Source organism: Mycteria americana, chromosome 2 (assembly GCF_035582795.1).
Source record: "Mycteria americana isolate JAX WOST 10 ecotype Jacksonville Zoo and Gardens chromosome 2, USCA_MyAme_1.0, whole genome shotgun sequence".
Lineage (NCBI taxonomy): Eukaryota > Metazoa > Chordata > Aves > Ciconiiformes > Ciconiidae > Mycteria > Mycteria americana.
In genome coordinates, this window is record NC_134366.1 from 84,728,818 (window position 1) to 84,752,421 (window position 23,604).

General features: G+C 37.9%; 1 protein-coding gene across 3 annotated transcripts in view; it reads left to right on the forward strand.

Annotated features, from left to right (window-relative positions):
- The window catches only part of DROSHA (drosha ribonuclease III), a 74,811-nt gene extending 51,713 nt beyond the window's left edge, over window positions 1-23,098 (forward strand). For all 3 annotated transcript variants that reach the window (XM_075493981.1, XM_075493983.1, XM_075493982.1), the window contains 11 exons: window positions 2,155-2,257; window positions 4,747-4,817; window positions 5,903-5,947; window positions 8,979-9,136; window positions 9,991-10,096; window positions 13,883-14,024; window positions 15,000-15,082; window positions 15,196-15,299; window positions 17,357-17,449; window positions 18,275-18,321; window positions 21,282-23,098. In XM_075493981.1, the coding sequence (XP_075350096.1) occupies window positions 2,155-2,257; window positions 4,747-4,817; window positions 5,903-5,947; window positions 8,979-9,136; window positions 9,991-10,096; window positions 13,883-14,024; window positions 15,000-15,082; window positions 15,196-15,299; window positions 17,357-17,449; window positions 18,275-18,321; window positions 21,282-21,412 (1,083 nt within the window). In that variant the 3' untranslated portion in view covers window positions 21,413-23,098. The remainder of the gene's footprint in view (window positions 1-2,154; window positions 2,258-4,746; window positions 4,818-5,902; window positions 5,948-8,978; window positions 9,137-9,990; window positions 10,097-13,882; window positions 14,025-14,999; window positions 15,083-15,195; window positions 15,300-17,356; window positions 17,450-18,274; window positions 18,322-21,281) is intronic.
- The last annotated feature ends 506 nt before the right edge of the window (window positions 23,099-23,604 follow it).

A 23,604-nucleotide genomic window follows, 5' to 3' on the forward strand; every position in this document is an offset into this window, starting at 1 on the left:
ATATGATATAGAAAGTTGATTAAGTCTCTATTCGTGGATAATTTGGTATTCCCTTAGTCATATTTGATTTTGTTAGCATGTTTTTTAGAAAACAGTCTGAGACTTACTGATGTAATGTATTAAGCTGTGCATGCACGCATGTGCACCCATGTCCAGTCTGTGCTGCTGATAGTTTTCAAGTGCTCTTTTAATCTTCTCTGTTCGTATTCACACAGTAACTTATACAAGCATATCCAATCTTAAGATTTTGGCAAAAACTGCATGATTTCTAACATGTCATCTTTTTGCTCAGTTCTCAGGAGAGACATAGGGTAGGGAATGAACACAATCTTTTTCCTTCAAAGCTTTCTTTAATGATTTAGATAAGCATGAATTGATTGAAATGTTTCAATTCAGGGTTTTGTTTACAAATATTGTATTGAACTGCTGGCATTTGAACTCATGTTATTATTTTAAAACCTGCATCAGGAAAGCTCATATATTCATAAAGCTTTGTTCATAGCCTTTATCATTGCACCTGGACAACTTTTGAAAATTTTTATTGCAAAATTTTTTAAACTGTATTTATTTTTATTAGATACAACTGTAAATATTAGATATCTATACATTCCTGGTTTCTCAACTTATCCTTTTTTCCTCTCATATATCCTATATGACCTTCCTGGTTTCATTCCCTTTAATCATCCGCTGCAGTGTCATGTTGCATTCAATTTACTTCCTCAATATAATTCTCAGCTCCTCAACTTCTCTTGTGTGTGTGGAATGCTGTTTTAATTGAGGATCAAATGATAAATTTCTGTAGCTTCTAAGAGACATTGTAGCAGGAATTTTAAAAGTAATCTGAAATGTGTTATGATCAAAATTGAGAAGTAAAACATACGCAAAATATGCTGAATGCAAGCTCGGAAAACAGAGATAAGCCACAGGAGGAAGGGGACACACACCAACACCCAAACAACACCAGCTAACATGAACAAATGATTATAATCTGTAAGAAGTTTAAATTTGATATAAAAGTGTTAATGTTCCACTTCTGTGTTGACTCTAACAAGTGCTCCCTGCACTTTATAAAGTGCAATGGAACATCGTAAGTAATAAGAACCTGGGTTCTGGAGCAGTGAATAGGCTCTCATTCACTGAAAATGGAAGACTCCTTTTTTCCAATTGAAATGTGTCTAAACCATGCACCTCAAGCAACTTAGTCTCCACTTCTACATCTTAAATATAGCCTAGGAGGATGAAGTTGAAAGTTAATGAGAAATTAGTCAGTAGAAACTTAGACCCAGTTGGGAAGAAGCTGTTCTCATACAGACTTTGCAAGATGCACAAATCTCTTCTTTAAAAATCTCAATAATGGTTTTGTGTCAAAAAGATGAATATGTAAAGAGAACCTAGTAGCTCTTGCCTGCATTTCTATAGCAGAATTATCATATAAGATATCTGGCTCACTACCTGAGATTCTGACTGGCAAGCAGAACTATGGTTTAGGCAACATATGAATGTTAATGATGCATATTTGAAAGGAAAAAGAAAGCTAGGTGGCACTGTGGATTAAAATATCAGTCTCTGCTTGCAGTGCCCAGAGGCTTTTGTTACTGCCACCTGTTGACACTCTTAAAGGAAAAAGCCAGATGTTCACTGAATTGTGTCTACCAGAGTTCCTGTTCCTCACTGTTGTACTTTATCTCCTTCTTGTAGGCAAAATCTTTTTCTTCAATGTTAACTCCTCAACCTTTGAATGTCCCTTTGGCATTTCTGACGCCAAATCACATGAGGGCAAACTACCAGCGAGAAACACAGCACATTGCACCATCCAGCCGGTATCAGGCTGTTTTTCTGTCACACTCTCAGCCCTCCTCTTGAACTCATTCCTAAATCTCACTAGTAACATGTTTTGATCTGGCTTCCCTTGACAATTTGGTTTGATAATTCCTAACTTTCCCACGCTATCACACTCTAGTTGCTTGCCTCTGATAAACAAATATGAAGTCTTCTAATTTTAGCTTATGTCGGAACTGAAACTGGAGAAAAGCTTTTAAAGTTCCCTCAAACCCAGTTGCTGCATAATAATAGTCTAATAGAACTCTAGGGACTAGAACTGGTACTCTTGTACTTCTAAAGCCATGGTTTTAACTCTTTCCACATATTTTGCAGAAGCTGGAACTAGATCGATTTATGCTTTATGCTCATGGTCCAGACCTTTGCAGGGAATCGGATCTCCGCCATGCCATGGCCAACTGCTTTGAAGCCCTAATAGGTAAAGCATGTGTATTTGTGTGTGCAGACCGTTATGTTTTAATATGTCTACATGCCATGTTGACTGTGATGGAGGAGACGTGGGTCTGTGTTGAGTAGTGTTAGTAAGGGTAGGCCATAGTAGAGCTTCTTAAATCTTCTTCGTCTCTTCCCATCTCCTGCACATATGCTGCATGTATAACATGATGAGCGTGCAGTATTACAATGAAAATCTCATCTTCCATATCCTGCCTCCCACACACTGAAGATGCTTCCATTTCACACCGTTGTGGCACAGCACTTCTGTCTTTACCACAGAACTCCACCTCTCATGCGCCACTATGGCCTGCCACCTGCAGTCATCTGGGAGGAGTATTTCAGTCACCATGGCCGGGCAGGAAAAGTGCAGGTTCACTGCTTCCAATAGTACTTGCACAGACCTGCAAAATATGTAGTTGCACTTCAGCCCTGAATTTTAAGCTCTGCAGCTTGCTTTCTGAATGCACCAGGCACTCCCAACCAAGCCACCAGCCGGCTTCCTCTGTGCCCTGCTAACCTTCTCCTGTGAATTAAATGTTGCATTTGCCAAGTAAATATTTTTTGGTCTTTGTATTTTCCTTACAAATAAAAAGCATGGCAATATGCCACAGCTGGTGTAATAAAGCTACCAAAACCCTTTAGCTGTGGATGAAGGGGAGTTGTGTCAAATTTGCTATTGGGCATTAAGATGCTGATTAGTGACTGGCTGTGCTAGTCAATAAATTTGTATTGGAGAAGAAATCAGGACTGCCTGACCACAGTTACCAAATAAGCAAGGACTAAGGCAGAAATCTGATCCATTATATCCACACAAGCTCTATTTTAAATAGCATATTTTTATAAAACATTACTTCTTTGAATACACAAAGCAAGCTAAATCTCACTGATTTGGCTTCGTATTAATCCCTATGTACTGTACATGATATTAGCTATGGGAATGGTTTAGCCCTGATCCAGGTCTTTACATACTACACAAGCTCCTAAAGCATTTTGTCCTGCTTTGAAAAATAGATCATAGTTGGCTTAGATGTCAGCAGTTCTGTGAATTCTGCCTTGGGCCAAATTGCATTTCATCTTATCGAGAAATAAGAGTTTTCTTTTTAACTCTATTTTGCTTTCCATGAGTGCTTTGATCTTTAATTTAAAAATAAAAAACAAACAGAAAAGGAACACTAGATATGTATCTGTGGCTTTGTTCATATACTTCAGCTTGTCTAGGATATAATGATGAGGACTATTTGGCAAGCATTGAGATTTGCTAAGAGAGCAGGCTTGCTGTTTAACCTCCAATACAAAGTTGTTCACAAAGTTAATTGAGCAATAAGGTTTTGTCAGGGCCATAGCTAAAATCTGGGAGCTTGTTAAAGGACTATAAAAGTATATGTGGGGTCTGGAGCTCCTACTTGAGAACCTTTGTAAAAGTCTGGTGCTTCTTCCCTGTGATGAAAGTAATAACCAAAAGTATAAGCAGGCTGTCTAGGCCCTATTTGAAATTCTGTGCTCTCATAATATGCCTCTGGCAAGATAGTCTTATAAACTCCCAAAGTGTTCTCCAAAGGGTCCAAAGAAAGTAGTTAACCTAGTGAGGAATTAAAAGGAAAGAGTTGGGGAAGGACACAGCAAGGCAAACCATGTTCTCCCTGTATGTGGGAACGACTTCCTTTCTCTCTGTTCTTCATGTAGTTGTGTATTCCCTTTGCTTTTATACAGATGTGCTTACAAGAGCTAGTTTGAGGTTTTCAGAAGCCCTCCTGTAAAGAGTATCAAAGGACAAAGTGTTGATACTGAATTTATAAAGTGCCTGTGCAGATACAGAGTGTATATGGTACGCACAAAAAATATAATGTAGCTAGCACAAGTTTTGCAGAGCTTGTTACTAATGGGCATGTGGAGGGCTAGTGAGGGCTGTATGTGCAGTTTAAAAAAAAAATAAGTACCATAATCTCCAGAAATTGAGAGATGCAGAGGTGCAGTTTCCAGTTCAGACAATGTATTATTATGATATTGGGGAGATACTGAGGTTTGGAATAGTTGTGACACATTATTTATATTGCAGAATGTAATGTTGTTGAAAGTACAGAATAAATGAAAATTATTTGCTAGCTATTGAAATGTATTTCGTGGCTTTCACTAGCTACGTATATGGTATAGTTGGCTGATTACTGGAAACTATGTTTAGAAATAAATTGTTTCTGGCCTAATTTGTTTAAACTTTGCTCTTTGGATGTATCATTTTCTATCACTGATTTAACTATTTCAGGTTTTTCTGTGCATTTTGTGGCCATTGATTTATGTTGGTGTTTAACGCGCTTTAAATTTCTCAAAAAATGAGGTATTACTACAGAAAGCATGCTTTTAAAAAATAAACATATTGGAGGTGAAGAAGGCAGAGATCTTTGACTTTCCTGTGCTTATTAATTTTCTAAGTACTGATGCATTATTGACCTTTGACGTATTGGTCCCCTCATGCAGGAGCTGTTTATCTAGAGGGGAGCCTAGAAGAAGCAAAACAATTATTTGGACGTTTACTCTTCAATGACAAGGTATTTATATGATTTGATTTCCATTTTAAAAATAATTGACGATATGCTTTCTTGTCCATTGTTTTACTTGAGAATCGCAAATGAACAGGAATACACCTGTTGTACTTAGTTCCTGGAAACTGGATGTAGCATAGCGTGTTTAAGACCGCAGGCTGCACTGGTTCAGGCAAAAAAAATTACGGTTTTTCCTCAGGTGTGCTGTTTGTTGGTTGGCTTAGGGAAGAGTAGTGGCATAAGAAACCTTCAGTCTCCCATTCTAAGTGCTCTAACAACAGAGATGGGTGCTGTGGATCCAGGCGGCATGCCTTGGGGAAATGATGCACATGTAGAGTGACTATTCCTGTTTCATCGGTTAAATCCTCTCACCCCTAAAAATTTTAAACGTATCTTTGAAAAAAATACAGGGGATTTCTTCCAATGTTTGCCCAATTGCATGATTAAAGTCTGATCTATTCTTGCATACTGTATCTTAGATCACTGTTAGTTGGAATTTATCCCATATAATGGCGAAGGAAAGTAACCACTACATACTGCTGGGACAATACACGTGGCAGTGGTGAGGGGATAAATTATACAGTCTTTTTCTTCTTGAAAGTCTCTGAGTCTGTGAAATGACAAAGCTTATTAGAAATAAAAGTATTTTGAAGCCTATCATAACTCGGTGTTTATTTGCTGCTCAGTGCCTGTAGTGAAGGAAGCCTATATGAAATAGAAGAAAATAAATGTGGAGGTTTTTTTTCTTTTTTAGTCCTTGCCTTTTGGTGAAGTCAAACTTGCTACTGAGGAGTACTTGCAAATAAAGTTCGTCCTGAGGCTTAAACAAATCTTTTTCTTCCTTTAACCACTTTTTATTTGGTTCAAGGATTTTTCCACCTCTTTGACACAAGCTAATTGGGAGAACTACAGGCAGTTTGAACAGCAGATACATGATTTTAAAAATTAGTTTTCCAGCACTATTGAATTTGCAATAAGCAGAGCCAGCATCTGAAATAGTTCAGTATTTCAAGTAATGACATTTTATTTAGTACTGTGGAATTTGTTAAATGACTCCCTTGAGCATTAAAGGCATCTCTCAATGTTTGCAGGACCTGCGGGATGTATGGCTTAATTATCCACTACACCCACTCCAAGTAAGTGTATCCCTTTCTGTAATAAATTTGATAGCTCTGTTTTATTTTCAGGGATAATTTTCCATAGGTTTCCATTGTAATGACATCTCAGAAATTGTGCTAAAAAGTAGCCAAAGGAGTGTATATATTTGCCTTTGTGTTTGGTTTTGTTGTGTTTGGTTTGGTTTTGGTTTTTTTTTTTTAATAAATAATGAGTCTCTGCCTCTCTCAGGATTAATCATTCACCTTTCCTTGGCTCATATTTGATATATATAACTGTGCTTCTCATACGATAAATCTAGTGAGAGGTAATATTTTGGCGGCTTCTTGTTCATCTTCTCGAAGTTGGGGGGAAAAAGGGTACAAAAAAAATCTAACTACATATTTTATTAACTTGAAATTAAGACTGAAACCTTAATAGTAGGAAGGCACATTAGTTGAATGGAATAAGAGTGTCATTCTGATTGTGTTTGTGTCTGCGTGTGTGCAATGATAGCATGTTTTTTTCAGTGATTCCAGTAGCTTTAATACTAAGTAAACACTGAAATTATGAAGGTGTCTGAAGGGTAATTTATCCTCCATGTATTGGAGGATACAGGTTCAGAAGTTGTTAGTTACAAGGCTGGAAGCTGGGAGAATGGTTTTCCAGTCCTTGTTCCCTGACTGAATTCTGGGGGAGACCTAGAGCAAGTCACAGAGCCTCTCTGCAGTCTAGCTCCTTGTCTTCACAGCAAACATGGTAGCATTTTCCAAGTGCGCAGGGGTGCTGCAAGAATAGCTGTATTCAAATTGTCATCCAGTCAGTTAGTAAGGTGTTCAGGATCGTGTGAAAATCTGAGAGGTTTCTTTTGTCTAACCGAATCTCTGATGTTTTGTGCAGTCAATTTGACTCCTTTGAAACTTTTTATGAGCACGCCCTTCCAGCAGAAGGTCACTTTGAGGCCTCCATCTGAAATGTCTTGTATATTTGTACAGATTTTGCAATGGGTACATAGACAAAATCTTCAGCAAAAAATCAGTGCACATGAAGCATTTTTTATGACCAACTCTCTGTGAGCGTAAATAGAGAAGAGTCTTAATGGGAAGATAAACTTTTGAGAATCAGCGCCAGCTATCCTGCACGGTGGCACAAGCTCCCAAGAAAATTCTTCCTACTCTAGATTTCTTTCTTTTCTCTTACTTTATTTTAATTTCTTTATCTCTGCTTTCACAAAGAAGACTTGGACTCTGCTTATATATTGGAGACAGTCCGTATATGCAGCTTATCATTTCTTGCTACTACTTTAACTTGTGTGATGAAAATTTATTTTCTTCCATGTCCCAGAAGCCATCCTAGCTGTCTACTTACCAGCAGGGGAAACACAGGCTGCTCAGGTTGGCCTTTGGGCACAGCTAGCCTGAAAAATGGCATTTTAAAAATTATTAAAAGTCACCATAACGATATGAAAATGAGAAGCCAATTTAAAAAAAAAAAGCTCTGGGTAAGATATACAGAACTGAAGGCCCATAATCCTGTTATTTGGCAGTAGTTGAGTCAGTAGAAATAGTGATGAAAAAATAATTAGTGGTCACCTGGATAAATGTGGTCTTTTTCTAAAGAGTCAACATGTAAAGACATGTCCTGCCTCACAAATGAATAGGAGATTTTAGAGGAGACAAAAAGCATGTGATGATGCAGATGATACCGTCTGCTGGGTTTCCTAAGAGGCTGTTGGAAAGGCACTCACAAAAGGCTTTTAAAAATGTGTTTAAAAAAAAAAAGGGGGGGGGGGGGGGGGCAGGGAGCAAGCCCAGTGAATACTGTCAGTCCTTACAAGATTTAAAGGAATCTTTGAAACGTAAGAAACGGAGAACAGGAGTGAAATGACCACATTTTACAAGGGATGGAGATCACTGGCAGATTTCCCTAGGGATCTTTGCTGAAGTACAGGCTGTTCGCATCGACAGCTTAGGGAAGAGGATGAGCAGTGAGGTGGCACTTTGTTGACAATACCAAATTATTCAGGGTAGCAGGGACAACAGCAGGATGAAGAATTGCAGTCTGATTGCGAGAATGCAAGAGTGACTAACTGTGGAGTAAAAAAGCACATGAAATTCTGTGCAGGTAAGTATAAAGAGCTGTGCATGAGGAAGTAAAAAGCAGTCTCAGCTCCACATGCAGCTGAACTCCAAACTGACCATTCTCACCCAAGTGTGGGATTTTGGTGCCGGGATATGTAGACCTATGAAAATGTCAGCTGAAAGCTCAGTAGTGTTTAAGGAAAAAGTCAAATTGAATGTAATCAATTAATAGAAAAAGGTAACAAACCAAAAAAGATCTTAATGCCACTTTTAAAAACTGTGGCTATTCTTACTTTTCCTTTAGGCATCCTCATATGGATGATTCCTCCTCTGAGGCATTGCTATACAAGAGAGATGCCCAGAGTGGCTGGAGGAAATGCCTAAGCCATTTCCCAGCTCCAGAAAGCCATTTAACAGTGTCAGCACATCAAGAACATCAGGCAAGAAACTGATAAGAAAAGATACTGACCCAAAGTGATAATTTTAATTTTCTTGTGTTATTGTGCCCTTTTGAATTTCATATACTAAGTATGTGTTCTTGATTTTTGATACTGAAGGAAAGTGGGAGAAATAGATTTGGTTTTTGTCTCATCTTGACATGCTGTCAGTCTGCCAGCCCTATTCTAATAATTTTTGAATCTGTTGCTCAGTTGCAAACAATTTGATAATATTAGAAAACTCAGATGCACAATTATATATGTTTTGTGAAAGTAAGTAGCCCATGCTATCCACATGTAGAGATGAGACCATATAAGCAATGTGTTATAAATGCCTCAACTGTTAAAAAAGCATGCATCAGAGCTCACATCTTCTTTGAGTGGTAATTATCCAAGACAAAAAGCCAGAGGAAATGGGGTTTTCTCAGTTCAGATGTCCACAGACCAACTCGTTCACTGTATTGTTTGCCCTTGTTTACAGAAGGCTTACTTTTCTCTGAAAAGTTCTAAAACAGTGTCAGTTTGTCATTGTTTGCACTTCATTTTATTTACAGCTGCAAGAGTCCAATACTGACAGGCAACTCATTGAGACCTCTCCAGTTCTTCAAAAGCTTACAGAGTTTGAGGACGCAATTGGAGTCATCTTTACTCATGTTCGGCTTCTAGCACGTGCATTCACTCTGAGGACCGTAGGCTTTAACCATCTGACTCTGTGAGTACACTGTAAGAGTCCTCATGTAGCTCTGTTGGTGCTTCTGTTAGTATACCAGATTGCTTTGTTTGTAAACAAATTCTAGATGTTATATCTGTTCTCCAGAAGAGAATAGAGCAGCTATGTTCGCAAGCCTGCCTGGCTCAGTATCCCATCTCTGACAGTAGTCAGTAGTGGATACCTTGGTAAAGACTATAGATGTTAGAGAGCCATCCCGGTCTTTCTTCTGAGCTTCCTGCATCGTTGATAGTTGCACATCACTCCTGAGACAGTAGCAAAACATACTTGGAGGTACATTTGGGCGGAGGAAAGAAGTAAAATCACGCTCTTTGGTCCAAGTACAACCCTTGTATTCCGTGGTGTGTAGAGCTGCCAGGCCACGTTTTAAAGCAAACAGTAGAGCCATACCAGTGGTTACCCAGTCCAGGATCTTGCATGGGTTTAAACCCTGATCCTTTTATTTCTTGTGAATGGACAGACCTTTTCCTCTGTTGAAGTCATTGCATGCATTAGTTCACTTTCCTGTAAGAAGTTGCAGGTAGAGACCTTATCCCATTGCAAACTTGATGTCAACTGTTCTTCTCCTTCAATTAGTCCCAGATCTGTGATCTAATAATTGTGTTTATATGTAGCTACCCTGATTTGCTTTCTCCCTGAATGTTGGTGTTACAACAGTAATGAACTGTGTTTTCATCTCACCTGGTTAACACTGGGAAATTGTCTTAAATGCATTTGGAAATGAGCGAGGCTCACTTTCAGATCGCTCTTTATTTTAATTTGTGCATGCATGCTGGTTTTGTTTTTTCCTTCCTGAGTGCTTATTGATTTTGCTGCATTGATGTCTCATTTTTCAGAGGCCACAACCAGAGGATGGAATTCCTGGGTGACTCCATAATGCAGTTGGTAGCCACAGAGTATTTATTCATACATTTCCCCGATCATCATGAAGGGCACTTAACGGTGAGACTGCCATCAATCATACTCTCCGGAAGAGCAAGAGTGGGATGGAAATTGGAAATGAGACTGAAATTATGGGAGCAGCTAGTGAATTATTCTGGATTTGATTAATAAAAGAAGCCTCAGCAACCACTGCTCTTAATAAGGCTTTGTTAATTTTAAGTCATGAGCACTGCAATGAATAGGAAATGGTGATTTATGAGCCCAGTGCAATAATTTTTGTTCTGTCTGTGAAATGGATCAATAATTTTAAGGATGTCAGTGATGAAATTGGGAGATAAGACTAGTTCTTGTTTAAAGATGGGTGTCTTAAACCATTTATTTAAATAGGCAGATCACATGACTTTTTTTTATTCATGACTTCTAGTCTGTTGAACCTGCAACATAACCTGCAAGGGTTATGTTTCCTGATAAGAAGTTTTTATAATCTATTTTAGTCTGTTTTTCCTGTTGTCTTCAATCAGGAGCTCCTGTGGTAGCTTTTGAATTTAATTTTACTATTGTTATAGACATCTGTTGCTGATTACTGTAGCCTTTCAGCCTCTATTATCTGGGTTCTGAACAGCTCAATTTGGGGATCTTTCAGCAATTTACAGTACTTTAAACATAGGGTGGTAGTATATGTAGTTTTTTTCCTGATTGATTCATTTAGTACTGCAGATAGACAGCTGTGGCGTTATTTGTGAGGAAGAAATTTTCTGAGGCTTACTAAATTTTTCTTAGTTTTCAAGTCTTGACTAGAATAAAAAAGCGATACTTGTATCAGGAATATGAGTTCAGTCTTCTAGTTAAAATTAGGAAGTAGCACTGTAGGTTTCTTAGCTACTTGGAGTGGTTTTCTCAAATCAATAAAGGGATGGTGATGCTAAGTCTCTAGAAGACAATGTGTTTTCAAGAATATGCTGCTTCGGTCTTTTGGGCTAAAGCTGTTTACAAGAAAAAAAAAAGTACATGCTCTGACTAAAAGTAATTTTAATTTTTCTTCACCAGTTCTTAAGTTTCATTTACATTTGTATGGAGTCTTCTGCACCATTCAGGAGACAGCAGATAAAGCCTGAACTTTTGAAGTAAAAGTTAAAAGGGGAAGAACTTTGTCATATTAATTCTTCAGAGAAACAAAAACATAAGGCAGAAATCCAAGATTGGTGGGGTTTTTTTGCTTCGTGGATGACTTTTAAGAATGTAGGCATCAGTGTTGTTACAGTAAGATAAATCTTTCAAGAACTATTTGGCAGGAAGGATATGAAATGTAGCTATTAATGGGTGTAAATACTCAGAAGAATGATCAGAACATCTCTATGTTGCTTACTTTAATGATTAGTGAGTTGGCAAGTAGAACAAGTTGCACAGTCCAAGTTTGTAGGTGAAACTACAAAGTTAGAGCAGAATGGATGCTGAAAACACATTAAGATATGGAGAAGTAGGCAAAGCCTAGAAAAAAATTTCTATTCTGGGGATGCGCATGCAGTGAAAAAGAAAATTGTCTTAGAATGTTTTTAAATTTGAGGACAAATTAAATAAGATGTGTGAGAAAGGAGACTGATGATGTGGGATCTGAAGAGAAACAGCAAACACTGAGCTCTTTCTTCTGTTATCTGGGAACATACGTACATTTGAAGTAATAATGGAACATCAGCTGAATGGTGTCTGTAGTGTTGAGGACAATTTTGGTCAAGGATGGGAAGATTCCACTTGACTGGCAATGCAGTGACTTCCCAGTGTGTAGTGATTACTTGTGGAGAGACATCTGTGAATTAACTGTTATTTAAGAAAAAGAAAGGAGAACGTAGTCTTGTCTACATATTTCGAGATAGCCAAGTGATCTGCCAAAGTAGAGGATGAAATTTTGTTGGCTGTTGGAAAATACAGTTTCTCTAGTATTGACTTATGCTACAGTCTTGGGTAGTAGTATGCTGTGTGAAGATGGAAGAGCAAAAAAAAATTGCTTTGTAATTAGAGTTAAGCTCCAGTTGAGCATCCATCACACGTTTCATCATCTGCAATGATGCAGACTGTGTGTTGCCAGAGTGGAGACTAGCTCTAAAAACGTTGCTGGGAAGGCACAAGTACCATGTCTTCCCCGTATCATTAAGGGGAATTGAGTTTTTTGCTAGATCACACTTGTAGAGGAGGCAAATTCTAATACACAGCAAGTTGCTAACCACAGTGCTAGAAGGATAACTGGGTTTTTTTTCCATCTCTAATTCACTCTGTAGTGTATATGTTGCTCTTTGTTTTATGATACTACTAATCATGATTTCGGGTCCCATCAAAATAAATACTCTGCAAACACAGCAAGAGAGATCTGTCTTCTCCCATTACAAGAAACAGATTTTTGTCGCATGATACTGCGCTTCTGTCTCGTAGGTTGCATATTGTACTTAGGATTTTGTTGGGGAAAGTATTGTTTATTTATCTTAAGGACATAAAAGGGAAGAATTTTGGAAAGGAACGAGTAGAAAATGAGTTTAAGCAGAGGTTAGGGAGGCAGGTAATAATCCTATCTGCAGTCTGCCTAGTTTATGAAGATCAAGTTGTGAGTATCTGCTTCATACATCATTGCCAAACAAATTATGAACATACTGTTCTTTATTTATCTGTTGTCAGAGATGAAGTATCAAGTACAGCAAATAAATCTTGATTTTCATAAGCTCAGTTGACATGCTCGAGCCAGGTAGCATATAACTTGGATCTAATAAGCCGAGCAAATGTGACATGGAAGACAGAGAGAAAAAATGTGTATGCAGCTTCTCAACTCTAGATTACATAAAAACGGTGGAAAAGAGACATTCTTTCTCTCCCACCCCCACCTAGATTACATATAAACATTGGAAAAGAGAGACATTCTTTCCCTCCCACCCCCACCTCCCATAATATCCCTAACTTCTTCAATTAATGCTGTTTTATTTAAAGCAGGAAAGCAAACAAACAGGAAAAAAGCTCACCTTCACCGGGGGTTCAGAAAATTGTGTGAAACCCTAAAATTCCAAAATACTTCTTTAAACTGTATGAGATTGTATCATTGGTAGAGCTCTGTGTTTATTTAAGCAATCTGCCTAGAGCCTAGGTTAAGCACTTCAGGGAACTCTGCTGGAAAACCAGGTGTCCTGGACATTGTCATACACTGAAAATGTTAGAGCCAGATCTTTGTCAGGGATGCATCGGCTCAGCTATACTGCCTCCAGTAGAGCAAAGAGTACATACAGGCTGTCCAGCTATGCATTTTCTTTGGCCAAATGAATGGAGCAGCTTCCTCATCTGCTTGTTCTGAAACACTAGACTGTCTTGCTTTAATGTGCATTTGTTTTAATTACTGCCTATTTATTTCTTATTTGGTGGACACTGGGGACTGCTCTGTAGACTCCAGAATATTGTATGTTTATACTTTATGTGGAAAAATGTATATAACTGTGTATTACTTAAACTAGAAAAATGCAGATTAGCTGAAAAAGTACAGGATTGATGAAGAGACGGTATATGATTGCAAAGAAGCTCCCAAACAAGCATTTTAAATGCAAGACATATCTACAGAAGTAATGTGTCCACAGAATAAATAAAATTTGGTGAGAAGAATTGAAACAGAAGGAAAAATCATCAGTAGAAAGAATGAGTATGTGTCTGTTTATGTAAATCATTTGAGGTGTGCTGAAACAAAATGTCAATAAACTGAAGAGAAGTGAGAGGCTACAAGGATAAAAGTAACATTTTTTTTTTTCCCCAGCTCTCCCTACCTTTTATAGTTTGGCATTGCTAATTGTTACCATTGAGTGGAACTTCTTTCTGTTGCAGCTGTTGAGAAGTTCTTTGGTAAACAACAGGACACAGGCCAAGGTGGCAGAAGAACTGGGTATGCAAGAATTTGCCATCACTAATGACAAGACAAAAAGACCTGTAGCTCTTCGAACTAAGACTTTGGCTGATCTCTTGGAATGTGAGTTAATTTGGTTATAACAGCTTAGTACTTATGTAACTTCTTTTTCCTCGGGGCTTGTTTAAGAAAGCCATTAGAAATCCCCCAAATCACTATTAAAAATGTATGTTCAGGTTTTCAAATGAATTATGCCTATACCTCTGAAAGCCAGATTTTTGAACACTAGCCTACGTTTTTGGAGTCTGTATGAAAGCATGAAGGAGGTGTAATTGCAGATACAAAGTTGTAGACTTAGAAATTGAGAGGTCATGATGGCCAGGTCAAAAGATGTCTAGAAAGTTAAAGCTTTGTATTCCGAGTTGAGCTATTTAACAGCAGTTTCAATGTTTCATTAATATGTTCTTGTCACTGGTGGAAGATAAAGTAGTTCCTTCAGCAGGTGAATGTTTATGTGGTTCATTTGACTGCATTTTAGGAGCTTTCAAAATGGTCATTCCACAAGAGGGAAAGCTACATTGAAATTAAATTATTTTTAGTCCATTTATGAAAGTTTGTCCTACCTTCTTTCCAAAGAAAGTGGGAACAGTGATAAATATTCTGCAAAGAAAGTTAATCTGTATCTTGTATATTTTGATGTATTTTGTGAGCCATTCAGACCCCTTGGCTTTTGCCAAATCCTCATAGCAAATGGAAGTTGCACACAAACAGGAGTGATTTATATCTAAAACTTTTTTTATGGTACCCAGTAGTGATTGATTTGTAAGTTTCCGTGGTCTCCTGGTTAAAATGTGAGATTAGGAGCTGAGTGTTGTTTCTAGCTCTTTAAATGACTGAGTGGATTTGGGTAAGTCACTTAATCTCTTGGTCAACTTTATTTTTTCCTTTGTGTGCAGGATAATAATACCCTCATCAGATCACTGCTGTGAAACATAATTGAATATGGCTTTAGAGTACTCAGAGATACTTGTCTCTAAAAGTGCAAGCCATTAACGTTCTCCTTGCATGAGTGACAGTACCTTTTTTTTTTTCCCCCAGCTTTTATTGCTGCCCTGTACATTGATAAAGATTTGGAATATGTTCACACTTTCATGAACGTATGCTTTTTTCCACGGCTAAAGGTAAGACCAGTCAGGTTCCCACTTTCCTGCCACTATCTTTTAACACATTATTGTGTTTTGGACTCCTATCTCAATCTCCCAATCATAAAAGCATCTTTGTGAACTTCTTACAGGAGTTTATTTTAAATCAAGATTGGAATGATCCTAAATCTCAGCTTCAGCAGTGCTGCTTGACTCTCAGGACAGAAGGAAAAGAGCCAGACATTCCTCTTTACAAGTAAGAACTGGCATCTTATGGATACAAGCTAGTTATCAGTCTTTCTTGTATATGAAGAAAGATGTGATCAGTTGCCCTATTTTTTTCCCATAGTTTGGTTCTATTGTAGTTATCCAAGCCCACCAGTCTCTCTTTGTCTGAAGATGGAAAATGTTGAACCAATGTTTTCCAAGCTTATAGGTGTTTTAAGCCATTACAAGGAAGAATTAGTAACCATTTTACCTTGTACAGTTTCAAGGGAAAATACTTTTTTTTAATGTTCAGATAGAGTATTTCATTGGCATCATTCTATATTTGTTCTTTTTAATGTAAGGAATTGCAGTATTTTAAGTTAAATGGACGGAACAATGGCTGTTTGGATATGAAGTCAAGATACATCCATTCTATTTTCAGTCATAGTATGAAGTTTCTCTACACTGTATGTTATTACGCAAACATAATAAATTTCTTGTGTTACACATCCTGATTGTAGACTCTGTTTCTAATCCACAGAGTCAGACACTGAAGGGCAACACAAGTTTTGGACGTTTTCACTGTGCAATTCAGCCCATGTATGTCCTCCTGTTCAGTGATAGAAGAGCTCAGGGCAGTGAACCTCTTAACTTGTACACCTCAGTTAGATACCTGAAGCTAGATGGGATGGATCTCTCTTTCCGTTGTAAAAAAGCATAATAGCTGCTTCAAAGAGGCAATAATAAAGTTAAGATTTTATATTGCATTCATATCCATTCAATTAATGTAGGGATGGGTGCAATGTTAGCCCCCAAAAGAAGAGATAAAGGCTATGAAAGTTCAAGGCTTGTGTTGTTGGGAGTATTATACCAAAAAGGTATGAAGGATGAAAGTCTAAGTGCATTTGTCACATTTACTGAAGTAAAGTTTTCAATGAAATGTAGCAGTTCAGTTATAGTGACAAACAGTGTACTTCAGAACTATGATTGCTTTAACACTGCAACTGATGCTCTGCAAATCTGACTGTTCAGTCCCTCTGTATGAGGGCTCACAGCTTTGTCTTGAGCGAGGGAGATGAATACAAAAGAAACAATTCCTGATTCTTGTAAAACCCACTGCGTATCAAGTACCAAATGTTTGTTTTGTTTTCCTGTGATGATAAATTGATTTTTATAGTACAGCTTAGAGCTAGTAATATGCTGTTATCTTCCTATTACCTTGTTAAATTCCTTTTCTTGGGGTTATCTGTTTCACTGCAGTCAATACTATTGCTTTTAAATTTGGGGTGGGTTTTATTTGCTCTTGTCACAGCACTCAGAGACAGAGTACTATAGTTAGATATTTTAAAAATTGATGTGAAAGTGGTGCTTCTTCCAAAAAGAAACAAGGTAGTGGACAGAACTCAAACTGACAGTGGGGAGAGATTTGGGACAGCAGGAAGAAACAGCAGAAGCAGCAATTCATTGCATGTCTAGGGAATTATCTTTTTTCCCCTTTAGATGGTTGTTGATGCATGTCCTAGACTTTAGCTCAAATGGAAGTTTGTTTTGTGACAAACTGTACTTTTCAAAGCTGATGGAAAATTTCTTTGTACTGTGTTAATTCAGTATGTAGAGAGCTACTATGTCCAATATAACGTCCTTTTAAAACCTTGCTAGCTGCACAACTCTCAGGGACTAAAATTTTAGTGCACACAATAATCATATTGGTGTGATTATTTGCAATTGCACAGCTATGCACAATTTACATGACTTTATTACGAGTGTTTTCACAGTGTTTAAGCGGTTCGTGTTATAGTTCGCATTTTTGCTTATAGGTTAAAGTTTTAATTTTCATATGGTGCTCCTGAGTGAACCTGGAGGAATAAATATAACAGATATAAACAAGGTGCATTTTATGTAAATGTCTCCTTTTTATTGCACACCATACTGGTAATCTCTGGGTTAATGTGATTTATACAGGCATCTTTCAACTCTTGCTCCATGCTTTGCACTAATTCCACTATATGTATTGACCACACTGAAAGCTTGCTTATGTATGTGCCACAAACAGATTCTGGTTTTTAATACTTCCTGCTTGAATAAATCAAATATTTCTTATTTCAGGACTTTGCAGACAGTGGGACCATCTCATGCCAGGACATACACAGTAGCTGTTTACTTCAAAGGGGAACGAATAGGATGCGGTAAAGGCCCAAGGTATAGTGAAAAATTAATCACATGGTGTTAAAATTTGGGTGTGGCAGTGTCCAAAATGACTAGCCATGGAGATAGACAAGTGTGTGGTTGGCCTTTGAAAAGGAAAGCTATAGAGCCTTCTTCAAGCTGTTCTGAGTTTCTGCATCAGGAATACCTGAAGGGTTCAATGTCTGTGTAGTTTTGGGTCTTAAGCTTTTTTGGTGAACTCGCCTACAGGGTGGCTAGCAATGCTAACCCCTTTGTGGCTCTCAGACTAGAAACTGCAGAGCAGCTTCCAGGAAATAGTGACTTTATCTTTGGCTTTGGTACTGGATTACTGTCCAACTTAAGCTGGCAAGTTAAGGGTGCAAGGCTCTCGGGGTTTTTTTCTGATGTTATACTTCTAGGCATTTTAGAATGGTTTTTAAAGTTGCAAAGACTTCAACCATGAACCCCAAAGACCTCATCTTATTTTCTACTACCAAATCTGGTGGTGGTTATAAAAATATCATTGGTTTTATAGCATTCACACCTCTGTGATTTTGTTCCTTTTTTTTCCTCTCAAGTAAAAGCAAATGCTTCAGTGAAGAATGGACTAGAATATTCTGTTAGTGTTATTGTTAGTATTATTGATCTAGGTTTAAAAATATTCTACTGGAGCTGTAGTGCTATTACTCACATATTTATGGAAAGGCTGATATATCATACACTCTGGGAATTACTAGCTACTGGTTATCCAAAGAGTTTTATTACAAAAGAGTAGCTAGTATTCCGCTTTGTCAGAAACTTTAGTTTATTCTGTACAACTTAGATCTCATGTAACATGTTTTTGTTTGGCTTTCACAGTATTCAGCAAGCAGAAATGGGAGCTGCAATGGATGCACTTGAAAAATGTAAGATTTTGGGCAACAAAGCAAATAATTTATAGTTTACATCCCTGGTCTTTAATGAGGTGAGGTGCACGTTTTGTGGGGGATAAGATTTGAGCAGAACATCTATGCTGAATGCTGTCAGCTTCTGAGCAGCAGGTTTTCTTTCTAGTACTTTCAAGACAATTTTGTAACAGGTGAAGTTAATGTAACACCAACAGGTATTTTTTAAAGGGAGTTGATCAGCTACAGAGGTTGCAGCTTATAGGGAACCCTGTGCAGTGAAGTGTCATTGAGATTTTCCATGCTTAAATATGCAGTGGGATAAGACTGCTTAATCTCTGACAGTGTGGTTGTCAGAGGGGAGGAGGAAAATTACTTTTCAGTTGCCAGTTGAGAAAATAAAATTTGATCTCAGATTATACAGTAGGCTAGGTTAAAATCTAACAGGCAGATCCCCAGCCAATGTAAGTCAATATTTATCTGTTAAGAACAGCTTATATCAGCTCAGGATCTAGTGATCTGTGTATGCATCTCTCAATTATGCACAGGATAGCCAGCATGGGAGCAGTCCTTCATTGCAATGCAGTCGCAGATATGAAAGGAATGAGTGTATGCAAACGTCTTATATGAAAGAACTTTGGTCAGTTGAGTTAGTGCCATGTGTGGATGTACTGTAAGCAAATAGATTACATGCATTTTGTGCAGCAGAAGCTCTCTGTTCAGAAGAACATGGGGAGGTACATTTTTTGCATTTGATTCAAAGGAAAGACATGCAGTTCCTCAGATGCCAAAGGTTTTTAGTCTGTTATCTTTGCATCTGGAAATCCCAGGGCTGAAAATTTCAGAAGACAATGAATCCCTGTAATTCAGATTTTTTTTTATATCCATCTGCTAGGCATATTCTTCTCACCACCAGTAAATTTGACAAGTGGAAAAATGTAACTCCCTTCTCCACTGAATATCTACAAAATGTTACTGAAGTTTTCTTTGAGTGTTTTTTCTTGTGACAGTATCACCACTCAGAGAGCTGTGAGCTTCATCTCCTATCAATCCAAGGACTTCACAGCTCTTTTCTGACATATGTATTTGTTTGAATACCATAGACCTCTAGAGGTCTCTCCTCCAACCACCCCTCAAAACAGACCCAACTTTCAAGTTAGGTCATGTTTCTCAGTACCTTGCCAGTCAAGTTTTGACTATCTTTAGGGATGGAGGCTCCACAGCCCCTATGGGCACTTGTTCTAGTACATATATATTTGTGGAGTGGTGTTTTTTGGGTTTTTTTTGTGTTGGGGTTTTTTGTGGTGTGTGTTGTTGTTTGTTTTTTTTAACAGTAATTTTCATGGACCAGTTTATATATGATAGCCATGATGAGTTTATTACATAAATTTCCTTCTCAGCATATTAAATGGATTATAAACAAACAGGTTGCTACCAAACTGAGTTCTTCAGAGTTCTTAAAGGATCACATTACAGGCACAGTGCTGAAAATCCGATTTATTTTATGGTGCACATGAGCAACAAAATATCCCAGAACTCCATTAAACAAAGCACTAGTGTTTTTAAAAACAGCAGCAATTTAAAAACAATTTGCTTTTGGTTAGATTGCTTTCTGGTTTAAATAAATATACCCTCCTATGCCTGAGTTGTAAATAACTGATGAATAAACCTTTTATTCCTGTAGTATATAACAAAAGGCACAAATTTCACCAGCCAGTAAAACAAAGCAGTAGAAAGTTATTCTGCTCTACCACAAACTCCTGCAGATTATGTGGCTTCTGCACCATGTTCTCTGGCTGAACAAATCTGTGCTGCCTGGGACCCAGAAAGAGGAGGAAAACCCTTGGTGCCAAGGGACTCCTCCCTGAGGAGCCTTAGCTGAATTCTTTCTTGGTAGCCAACTGGAGAGAGAGCAGTCCTTTGCCGAGTCATCTGCCAGATTTTTTTGTGGCTTTCAAGGTTAGTGTAGTAACCTTTTGCGTTCATCTCAGACACAGATAGGTAGCCAGTGCTGATCCCAGAGCTCTGTGTGATCGCAGCAGTATTTACCACCAACTGCAGGCTGTCACGTACTTTACCACCTCTTTGTTTTCTGACCAGCTGGAGGGTGCAGGTCTCTGCAGCACAGAGACACAGATGAATGTCAGCACCCTGGTCATGGAGAAGACGTCATATTCTGTCAGCTGTGCACTAAATTGAGAGCAATTATATACGCTGGTTTTACAGCCTCAGTTCTAACTAGTGTACATATGTACCAGCCAGTGGACAAATGTCTGAAATCAGAAGCATCCCTCCCCCTAGCTATTTCTCCATCACCTCAGCCTTGTCTGGTCTGTTTTAGCCAGTCTTCACTCATCCATGCTCTTAGACTACACTAAGGCTGTATTCTGGTACATAGCCAAGCATTAACTTTCTCAGGAACAGATTTTGCTGCATTCCATTTTGCTACACTATTACTTTCCCATTAGGAACCCTGCCATAATGTGGGGCATCTAGTGGATTCTGCATGGTCTAAAATAATAACAATAATAATGGAAACATCTCTACAATGCTTGGAACCAGTGGCTCATACTTTTTGGAGTAAGAACAAGACAAAAATCCCTGACAGCATTGACAGTTATCTCACATTCATTTTTCAGTATTGACCACCTGTTGCTAAGGGAACAGAATGTAAAAACCAGGTAATACCTGGTCATGTTGCTATACCAGGATTTTATATTTTATTTTTGTGAGTGTATTGTATTTGGCAGTGCTTTGTAGCAGGAGAAACAGATGTGGAAATCATAAAGAAACCAAAGTCTTATGACACACAGCCCTGGTTTACTATGGATTATTAGAAATAAATGAGTGAAAATGGTAATAACATCATTCCCCCCTACCCCTAATCTCATCAAAGCTTAAAAAAAAAAAAAAAAAGAAGAGCTGAGGCTTTCTGTGTTACCAGTTTGTTTATTAATGTAAAATATTTCTCCTTGTGTCAGATAACTTTCCCCAGATGGCCCATCAGAAACGGTTCATTGAACGGAAGTACAGACAAGAGTTGAAAGAAATGAGGTGGGAAAGAGAGCATCAAGAGAGAGACCCAGATGAGACTGAAGAAGCAAGGAAATAAAAGGAGGGCACGGAAGCAGTGGCATATTTACTTACTTAATAACTCTGACTGTGGCCTATGGAGACCTAACCTAGTTTCTTGCAGATGATGAATGAAGAGTGCCTGTTGATATCAAATAGAAAATCATAAAATATCTTCTTTAAAAAGTGTGTGTATATATAGTATTTCTTTAGTTTGGTTTTAAGTGCAAAGTTTGATGGGCTTTTTAATAAGATTTGTTTTTAAATCCTTTTAATTTTTATGAAAAGTTGTGGGATTATTTTTATTATTTTTACTGTCTTGTATGAAGTAATAAAGTATTAATTTCAAAAGCCTGTAGGAGGAAAAGCTGTTTAACAATTGTCTCCTATGTCCAAATGCTGTTTTGTCAGTGACCAGCAAAGTTATTGCATGAACTCTGCTGCGGAGGAGGAAAAATATTATGAGAAACTAATTCAGCAGAGCATTTAAGCATGTACCTAACTTAAGTTTTGCAGCTAAATGTACTTCTTGACTCTGCTAAACCGGAGCCATAAACTTCAGGCTCTTTTACAAAAACTGGTACAGTAATTTAAGCAAAGGAGATACTTGGTTTTGTTTTAAATGGTGGATTCCACATCTGGAATGTGACACAGGTGTGTGTGGAAGGTTGGGAGTTTTTGTCTTTAAATCAGTATTATGAAACTCTAAGAAAAAGGAAAAAAAATGTAATTATGAAGGAAGAGAATGACAACTTTTTCGTAGAGAATGTACTGAGTTTACATTTACAAGTTTATTTTCATTCTCAACTTCTTGCTCTATCAAACTGGTGTCTACTTTAATTGATTTCTTTGTCCAGAAGATACAGGTGTGACCATAATAGTCAAATGGTGTATTAGAAACTCCATAGAGGTGCTGTTCCAGGTACATTCATTGAAAACTGGTCGTATCGAAAGGAGGGCAGAATTTGTCCCCAAGGTGTAGTTCAAAGGTGGCATACAGTTTTAAATCACCCAGTTTCCTTGATTTTTGGTGTTTGTGGCTTATATTACAGATGTTTCTTCTGTAAAAGCTCTGAATGGTACCAAAAGTGGAACATCCACTGTGTCCGTGGGTTTTTACCCCACTGACTACCAGCTTCATTGTAGATGTTGGTGCATTGTTCGTTCTTTTAGTTTGCCCCCTTCAAGCCATTCATTTTCGTTATGCTGATTTCTGAGTTAAAACAGTTCCTTAGTACGTGTTGTGTAGTCATTTCTCTTTCTTTTCTGATAAGTGAAACAGATACAACTGTTATTTTCCTTAACTGTGCATTGTCTTCCTGCTTTAGATCCTTTTTGGTGAGTTATTTATGCATCTTTTCTGATGTAAGTAACACAGATGTATGTGATAAGATACCAGGCAGCTTCATGAATGTGGATGCACGAGTCTGGCTCAAAGAATTCATACAGACTCCTGAAAGAAAACTTTGGCCCAGGGGCCACACTACACTGAGCAACTAATTCAGCGATTGTCTGAAGCACCTTTCTGTAGGTGTGCGATGGGCATCCATGAAAGCACTTTATTGCAGGTGCCAAAGTAGACACAAGTGTAGCTGAAAAGTTCAGACTACCCCAATGTCTTCCCGAAGTTTCACTTCTGAGCTAATCAGTATGTGTATTTTCATAAGCACATTTTTGTACACATACAATGTGAGATGCACTTAAATGTGTTTGGTTTTGTTTTTTTTTTTTTTTAAAAAACTTGACCCCACAGCACTACCTCACTTCTTCCAGCTTCTATGATTGCCTTTTCTTAATGGATTGATGCTTTAAATCCATTTCAGAGGATGAGAGGGAAAAAAAACCAATAAACACATTGTGTAATTTAGAGAGTAGTAATAAACCATTAAAACATAAAGGAGGGGATAAAAACAACAAGATAAAGGCAAGGAGCTGCTCTCTGCTGGATGCTGCTGTTCTTTGACTTTTGAGAAGTGATTGTAATTCCTTATAGCTTCAGTCTGTAAATAAAAAGCTGAAATGCCTCTGAACAGCAGCAGGCTTGAAAAGCAAGCAGCAGCAACTCCCCTGCCCTCAAGTCTTTTGTATTTCAAATTCTTATGTAGAATTGCCCATCTGCTTCTAGCAGTAAATTGAAATGGTGCATTGGTAGAGGATTAAGGGTAATTTTGTACACCATTATTTTATTTTTCCCTCTTAACTGTGGCCGATTCATGTGTTTAACAAGTAGCA